We start from the raw sequence: 8,920 nt of genomic DNA, 5'->3' as shown, positions 1-8,920 counted from the left end.
GTGTAGAGACCGTCTCTGGGGTTGCGTCCCGATCAATCCAAAAACTGGACAACACTCCTCTAGAAAGATCCAAACTGAGCATCTAACACTCGAGAAGTTCTGCTTTCACAGAGAGTAACTCTACGAGCTAAACCAGCTGCAGAGACAGAGAACGTGGCCATCTGTCCTCATGGTGATGATGATGATGATGATGATGATGAAGGTCAGAGGACACATTTACTGACTCCTTTCAGCTTCAAACTGGAGCTTTTGTGTCTGTCAAGCGTCTCACTCCAAACGCTGGAATGAATAATATTCAGACGCTTCCGCTGAATCCTGAAGCTCCTGGGATCCTCCATGATCCCAAAACAAACCTCCTCATCTGAGGATACAGCATGACGCCCCGTAACTCTTGTAGACGGAGGCGCGTGAGTTCTGCTCACAGCAGTGCCGACAGGAGTCTCTATCTCCGATCTGAGCTCAGATCCTGTTGCAGGACTGGCAGACGCTCAAGCGGAGATCTTCACTCCACAGCTCATCATTACAGAGCAGGACGAGGCTCTTTCATGTGGACGCACGCTCAGAGATCTCAAACTACACACACGGAGCGCTTTACAACCATTCGGGTGAAACGGATACAGAACAGGATTTCACTCCAAATCATGAGTCGAAATAGGAAATCATTTCAGAACATCAGTCAGCGTGCTGGACGATTCTGTGCAAGAAACATGACGTCTCTAAGTGACGATCCAACCATCCATCATCAGAGACATTAAAAATCGTCATTTTTGGTAGTAAGTCCATAACCCATCATAACTAAATCACTGCAGCTGAATGAAACACGGCCTCCATCTGCTGGCGTGACGGGATACAGTCACAAACACTCTTCTTCTGGCTCTGACTAATGCATTAAATATAAGAAAAACTAACTCAACAATGTATTAAATGATGTTCCCCTTCTGCTCTGCCCGCGTCACTATGAAGGTCATGGAAAATATCAAATAGTTTTAACATCAAAAATTCACAATTGTGAGAAATAAATTCAAAATTACTTTTTGAAAAAAAACAAAAAAAAACACACACTCGCACACGCACACACTCACACACACTCGCACGCACGCACACACTCACACTCACACACTCACACTCACACACTCACGCACTCGCACGCACACACGCACTCACACTCACGCACACGCGCACGCACACACACACACATACACAGACAGACACACACACGCACTGATTGAGACTAATTAGGATCAGTTTTCTGAAGCTTTATTGCTGCTGTATTAATAGAGAACATTCAATACATGTTGATGATAGTATTTGTTGAGAATATTCATTACATTCTCAGAAATGACATGGAATTTTCAATGAAACATTTCAAATAATATTTTGAAGGAAGATGATGATCTTGTGGAGATGTTACAGCATTTAAAAAAACGATCAGCAGACACTGAGATAAGGCTTTTATCCAAACAAACATTTAATCTGTTCATTCAGTTGCAGGGAATCGAACCCGTGACCCTGTGGTTGCAAGCATCTGCTCCACTGCTTTACATGGAACAGAAACTGTTCAAGAAATGATCTAATGTGTGTAAGAACCCGTTTAAGAATGAGTTACTTCAAAGTTAATGGGAGAAATGAATTCATTATTGTTCTAAATATTGTGAGTCTATAAGCTTATAACGTACATCACAGAGCAGAGCTGGACTCACATCACATTCACTCGCTAATGAACTATTAGAAAAGATGGAAAAATGATCTGATTCAGCAGAAATATATTAAAGCCAAAAAACATCAAAGAACAGAAGATGATATGAAACTATAAAATATTCTCTTGATAAACAGCTCCTGTACACAATACAGGTGATTATTAGTGAACATCAGACGCTTGTGTTCAGTCCAGGAAAGAGTCTCTCATGAGGAAGATCAGTCGTGCGCGCACACACACACACACACACACACACACACACACTCACTCACTCACACACACACACACACACTCTCTCTCTCACACACACACACACACACATTCTCTCTCTCACACACACACACACACACACACACTCTCTCTCTCACACACACACACACACTCTCTCTCTCTCTCACACACACACACACACACCTCTCTATGTGTCCAGCAGGTGTCTCTGTCTCAGTCGCTGTCTCATGCTGATTGGCTGCTTGTTGAACTTCTGCATGATCTCTTTGATGCGTGACAGGTTGGAGCGGCCGAGCACAAAGTCGCACCTGCTAGCACCGATGTCGTATCCCACCGAGCAAACCTTGCTGCTGACGCTGAAGCCCTCGGCGCGGACCGTCACGCGGTACTCCCCGGGGTTCAGCAGACGCCAGTAATCACCGTCAGACGCTGATTAAACACAACATTCATCAGATTAACCACAAACAATCACACGCATCAATATCTGCTGTGAAATGAAGGAAACTGAAGACTGCGTCAGTAAATGATTCAACTTTCATCAATTATGAACTGTAAAGCAGCTCGACAGAAGACAATGGCGTCATTATTCAGATCGGTTTAGTTCAGTTCTCTTCTCACCCGACAGTGTCAGTGCAGTCAAATCAATAACATTACTGAATATTCCAAACTCCATCAGCTGACAGACATGCTCCTGTCCCATGATGCCATGCGGTGTGTGTCGTGTTTCACCTGTGCGAATGTCGTGATTGATTCCGTCCACAGCGATGATGGCATTAGCGAGTCCTTTGCCCTGAACGTCTCTGACGACACCTTTGATCCCACGATGCACCTGGACACACACAAACACAACATGTTCCATGGCGGGACTGTCACTCATGTCCTTATGTTGTGAAATACTTTGAAAGCTTTGACATTTGACTGGTCGCCACTAGTTAAAAAGGCTTATAAATCAGCCAGAAGATGTTGCTGATGTGAATCTAGAGTTCTGCACATGTTCGTGTGATGGGTAAGTTTAGGCAGAGCGGTTGGTTAGCTGATAGAAAATCAACAGAAGTCTATGCAATGACCTCACTGAGATTTACATTTACCTTTAATCATTTCAGCAGACGCTTTTATCCAAACCGACTTACAGTTGAGGAATACAACAAGCGCTTTATCATTAGATGGCAATAAACACGAGAAGTGCCCTTTATACAAGGTTTCAGTGATCGTTCAAAATAGTAAAAGCTGGGACAGGAGGATAATAATAGAATAGAAAAAGTGAAGGCATAGGTTTTTTTAAAACATTTTTATGAGGAGGCAGTTAGATGCTCAGGAAGAGACGAGTTCTCAGTTGTTTCTTGAAGATTGTGAGGGATTCGGCTGTCCGGATAGAGTTAGGAAGGTCATTCCACCAACAGGGTGCGGTGAAAGAAAACGTCCTGGAGACTGCTTTTGTGTCTCTCTGTGATGAGACCACGAGCCGTGCTTGTTTACTGACCGCGGGCTTCTGGAGGGGATGTGACATGTTTTCACTGAGCCCAAGAGAGCCCAAGACGTGCTGCTGCTTTCTGAGTCATTTGCAGAGGTTTGATTGCACATGTTGGAAGTCCAGCCAGAAGAGCATTGCAATAGTCCAGCCTAGAAATGACAAGGGCCTGGACGAGAAGCTGTGCTGCGTGCTCTGTTAGGAAGGGTCTGATCTTCCTGATGTTGTGTAGTGTGAACCAGCATGATCGTGCTGTTTTTGTAATATGATCTTTAAAGGTCAGCTGATCATCAAGAATCACCCCAAGATTCCTGGCCAAACTCGATGGGATTCACTAGCAAGGACCACGCCACACTGCAAATGTAGGGAAGTAATCTTTGTTGTATAAATATAGGGATGAATGGGGAAGGGAAGGATGGGAAAAAGGGAAGGGATGATAACAGGTTGGTTTGGCCATCCGATGTTGGTGGCCCAGAGAGACTCAGGATGGGGGTATTGTCTCGGTTGTGTGTGGCCGAGCGATTAGGACCCCCCCCCAATCAACCTAGAAGGGAAGAGAGGGATGTTGAGGATGGTTAATGGATGAGAAAGGGAGGGAAGGGTGGGTTCGAGAGAACGAGACGAACCATGCTGAAGGGTCGGCCTGATATAAGTACGTTTTGGGAAGTGAGGTGATTGGATGAGGTGGCTGAGTGGGGCGTGGCCCAGCTCCTGAACCTTGGTTAACTAGTTAACTCCCTTTATCATTGATGAGCCCAGTTGGATGGTAAACTGTGTATATATGAGTGTGTGTCTGTGAGTGTGTGTCTGTGTGTGTGTGTGCGAGTGAGTGAGTGAGTGAGTGAGAGAGAGAGAGAGTGTGTGTGTGTGTGTGTGTGTGTGTGTGAGACTGTGTGTGAGAGTGTGTGAGAGTGTGAGTGTGAGTGTGAGAGTGTGTGAGTGAGTGAGAGTGTGTGTGTGAGTGAGTGAGAGTGTGTGTGAGAGTGTGAGTGTGTGTGTGTGAGTGTGAGAGTGTGTGAGTGAGTGAGTGAGTGAGTGAGTGAGTGAGTGAGTGAGTGAGTGAGTGAGTGAGTGAGTGAGTGAGTGAGTGAGTGAGTGAGTGAGTGAGTGAGTGAGTGAGTGAGTGAGTGAGTGAGTGAGTGAGTGAGTGAGTGAGTGAGTGAGTGAGTGAGTGAGTGAGTGAGTGAGTGAGTGAGTGAGTGAGTGAGTGAGTGAGTGAGTGAGTGAGTGAGTGAGTGAGTGAGTGAGTGAGTGAGTGAGTGAGTGAGTGAGTGAGTGAGTGAGTGAGTGAGTGAGTGAGTGAGTGAGTGAGTGAGTGAGTGAGTGAGTGAGTGAGTGAGTGAGTGAGTGAGTGAGTGAGTGAGTGAGTGAGTGAGTGAGTGAGTGAGTGAGTGAGTGAGTGAGTGAGTGAGTGAGTGAGTGAGTGAGAGAGAGAGAGAGAGAGTGTGTGTGTGTGTGTGTGTGTGTTTGATCACCTGCTCCATGAAGACGAGCAGTGACTCGCGGTTGTTCTCCCACTCCTCCGGTAGTTCGGTCTCGTGTGGGAATTTATCGCAGCCCACGAACATGGAGAGCTCGAAGCAGTTAGTGTGCAGGTAACTGAAGTCATTCATACCTGTTAACGAACAGCGAGCGGTTAACGAGACGGATGGATCATCACGATCACAATGATGTGTGCTGATTTTCCTCACTTCCTGCGGCCGTGTGCCACGAGGCTCCGTTGATGGTGCCGTCCTCCTTGGCGAAGTCGTCGGTGTGGCAGACCCTGCGGCTGGCGTGGGTCATGAGCCGGTGAGTGGAGGCGTAGGAGAAGGCCAGCCAGCGGAACACGTGATCGTCAGCGGTGGGCGTGGCCTCACGGAGCGCCGTCACTGAGCGCGTGCGGTCGAACGGGAACGTCACCACCAGCTCTCCTCCCTGCAGGTTCCCTCCCAACACGAACGGGATCTTCTCCATCCACGACACCAGAGCGCGCGTCTCCACCGCCACCTGGGGTCAGGGGTCAGAGGTCAGAGCAGTTTAGAGCAACCTATTAATGGAAACATGAGTTGAGTGACTGGTGTGTGATACGCATCACTCTCTACATACATGTATACACATATGAGATTAAACCACTGGTTTGACTACACTGGCACTATCCCACGAGAAGAAAACCTGAACTGACGAGTTCTGAATAATGACTCTACTGACTTCAGTAGAGCTGCTTTACAGCTGAATCAAATTAGTTTCATAATCATTGAATTTTGCAACATTCACACTGTTATTTTCCCGTTTATTTCTGTGAAGCTGCTTTGAATCACTCTGTGTTGTTTGTATAAAGCACTCTAGAAATAAATGGGACTTGACTCTCTTCTCACAGCAATGAACTGGCGCCATCTGGTGACTCAAATCTGTCTTACTTTAACAAAAGATTTTTAATCATAGAAATAGATGTGGTGGACAAACATAGATCTCAAACAAATAATCAATCACTTTTCGATTAAAATCTTGGATAACATGATCAATCATCTGTTCAGCAAATGTGTTTGTTCTGATCTCAAGAATGTGACCGACTCCAGATCGCTGTTATTATCTGCAGATGTCCGTCAGATGTTTCTCTTCATCAAAGTGTCTCTGACACGCTTTCATCAGATACATGATCACAGAGATTCCTGGAAACTCGCTCTATGTTCAGCTACACACATTCAGAAACTCCCTGCACATAATTCCTGCATTACAAACATCCCTGTGTGTACGATCATCATCATCATCATCATCATCATCATCATCACGCGGCTCAGGACTCACGGTGGCGTTTGTGGAGCGGTACCAGTCCGGGATGGGCACGTGGTGGTTGTGGAATTTGCGCGGGACCCATTTCCGGGCTTCTGCTTCCCACAGAACCGAGTTGAGATCAGGGAAGTTGTGATGGATGTCCAGACCGTCCTGACTCCAGCGGCCCAGAGACCAGCCGCTGAGCTCCGAGCCCTGAGAACCCAGAACCAGAACCCAGATGAGAGACGCTCTGATGCAGCACTGCGGCCGCTGAAGCATCAGGTTCAAACATATGAACCTGAGGAGACTTGATTTTAACAAGAGTTGATATAAACATACACTACAATTCAAACGTTTGACACATTTAATTGATCAAAAGTGAAAAAAATTTGTAACGTTACACAAGATTTCTATTTGAAATAAACGCTGATCTTTTGAACTTTCTATTCATCTGTGAATCCTGAAAAATAAAATGTATCACGGTTTCCACAAAAATATTGTGCAGCACAACTGTTTTCAACTGATAATAATCAGAAATGTTTCTTGAGCAGCAAATCAGCATATTAGAATGATTTCTGAAGATCATGTGACACTGAAGACTGGAGTAATGATGCTGAAAATACAGCTGCGCATCACAGAAATACATTACAGTTTAACACATATTCACATTGAAAACAGCTGTTTGAAATTATAATAATATTTCACTGTTTTTACTGTATTTTAAATCAAATAAACGCATCCTTGGTGAGCAGAAGAGACTTCTTTCAAAAACATTAACAAATCCTAACTATCTCAAGCTTCTGAACAGTAATGCATATTAATATTCTCAGGTTAGGGTTTATAGCGACACACCGCTTCGCAGGCCTTCTCGTAGCCGTCGGGGTTGACGGAGGGCAGCAGGTGGATGCGTGTCTCGTCCACTAGCCGCCGAATGCGTGTGTTTCTGCTCAGATACTCCTGACACATGAACTGCATCAGCAGCAGCAGCAGCTCCCGGCCCAGAACCTCGTTACCGTGAGAACCAGCCGTGTAGCGGAACTCCGGCTCACCTGTGAACACACACACACCATCAGAACATCATCATCATACACACACACACACACACCATCATACACACCATCATACACACACACACACACCATTAGAGCATCATACACACACACACACACACCATCAGAACATCATACACACACACACACACACCATCAGAACATCATACACACAGACACACACACGTCAACATCACATCTCACACACACTTCATCATCGCGTCACAGGCGTGTTTTAGTGTGTTGGGCCTGGCGACACGCGTGTTACCGAGCTCATGTTCTCCAGGGTTGTCTGAGATCTCGATGGCGTAGAGTTTCTGTCCGTTGTAGCTCTTGCCGATGTTGTAGATGCGCGTGATGTTCGGACACATTTCATTCACCACCTTCATCAGCTGAAGAACAGAAACACAACAGCAGAAGCACATTTACACCGGCCGATAAAATACACCAAACACGCCACAATTACTGACACACATCGCCTGCAGTGACCAGAGAGATCAGTCGAGTGAGGTCAGACTCCATCACTAATCACACGCATGTCAATCATATTAACACACTTCCTCACATTCATGTTGTGTTGAAATAGAGGGAAGATCATGAAGAATCCTTCATTAACTCTCAGACGTTTGGGTATCACTGTATGTTATATTGTGTAATATTTTATTAATGGTCATAAAGATGAGCAGACACACACGGCACCTGTCTCATCTCCTTATAACTGTGGTGTCTGAAGTCCAGGTTGTCTGTTGTGGTCACTTCATTTCGTCTCCGGTAATAATTGTTTGGATCTGTAAGAAGCATTAAAAATAAATGAGAAAGAGTATTTTATTTTGACAGTTTTATGATTTAATTACTTTAGTACTCAGAATCAGATTGAGCACTATTTGCCAAGAGTGTGCAAACACACAAGGAATTTGTAAGCATTTTATTTTTCAGTTTATTTATTTTTTATTTGCCAATTTTATGATTTAATTAATTTTTAGTAAGTGATTTATTTTGACTTTTTATTTTGACATTATTCATTTATTGTAGTTTGACTTTTTAAATTCATCATTAGAAGTTCATCAACCCTGTAAGATCACAGTGTGTGTGTGTGTGAGGGAGTGTGTGATGTTCTGATGGTGTGTGCGCGTGTGTGTGTGTGTGTGCGTGTGTGTGTGATGTTCTGATGGTGTGTGCACGTGTGTGTGTGTGTGTGTGTGTGTGTGATGTTCTGATGGTGTGTGCACGTGTGTGCGCGTGTGTGTGTGTGTGTGAGTGAGTGAGGGAGTGTGTGTGCGCGTGTGTGTGTGCGTGTGTGCGCGCGTGTGTGTGTTCTCTGGTCACCTGGCATCGGGCAGCCCATGATCTCCACACGCATGCAGATGCCGCCGCTGGCGTACCAGGAGCGCGGGTTGATGCGGATGTAACGGGCCACCACTGGTTTGGGGAAGAGGTTAAGGACAGGAATCTCCTTCTCTCGATTCGCACTGAAGATCTACTGAGACGAGCGGAAACTCATTCAGTTATATGAGCGACGCGCTGAAGCTTCAGTCAGTGAAGGGTGTGTTTGTGTCTCACCAGATCTCTGGAGCCGTTCTTCAGTGTCACCCAGCTGTGAGAGTCATTACTGAGCAGAACTTTATATGAGCTCACCCAATCACTCCTGAAACACACACAGCATCAGAACATCACACACACACACACACACCATCAGAACATCTCACACGCACACACACACAC

The 8,920-nt window shown here is 45.4% G+C and overlaps 1 protein-coding gene across 1 annotated transcript in view; it reads right to left on the bottom strand.

Moving 5' to 3' along the window:
* Nucleotides 1-2,053: 2,053 nt before the first annotated feature.
* LOC107715519 (inactive carboxypeptidase-like protein X2) overlaps nt 2,054-8,920 on the bottom strand; it is a 12,634-nt gene continuing 5,767 nt past the window's right edge. Inside the window, exons 5-14 of the mRNA XM_016521676.1 lie at nt 8,759-8,843; nt 8,525-8,675; nt 7,898-7,986; nt 7,467-7,590; nt 7,002-7,198; nt 6,183-6,362; nt 5,087-5,384; nt 4,871-5,010; nt 2,657-2,756; nt 2,054-2,356 (exon numbers count right to left, since the gene is read on the bottom strand). Of these exons, the coding sequence (XP_016377162.1) occupies nt 2,115-2,356; nt 2,657-2,756; nt 4,871-5,010; nt 5,087-5,384; nt 6,183-6,362; nt 7,002-7,198; nt 7,467-7,590; nt 7,898-7,986; nt 8,525-8,675; nt 8,759-8,843 (1,606 nt within the window). The 3' untranslated portion in view covers nt 2,054-2,114. The remainder of the gene's footprint in view (nt 2,357-2,656; nt 2,757-4,870; nt 5,011-5,086; nt 5,385-6,182; nt 6,363-7,001; nt 7,199-7,466; nt 7,591-7,897; nt 7,987-8,524; nt 8,676-8,758; nt 8,844-8,920) is intronic.

This window comes from Sinocyclocheilus rhinocerous, unplaced genomic scaffold (genome assembly GCF_001515625.1).
Source record: "Sinocyclocheilus rhinocerous isolate Xijiao unplaced genomic scaffold, SAMN03320098_v1.1 scaffold852, whole genome shotgun sequence".
NCBI classification, from domain to species: Eukaryota; Metazoa; Chordata; class Actinopteri; order Cypriniformes; family Cyprinidae; genus Sinocyclocheilus; species Sinocyclocheilus rhinocerous.
This window is presented reverse-complemented; position numbering and strand designations above follow the sequence as displayed.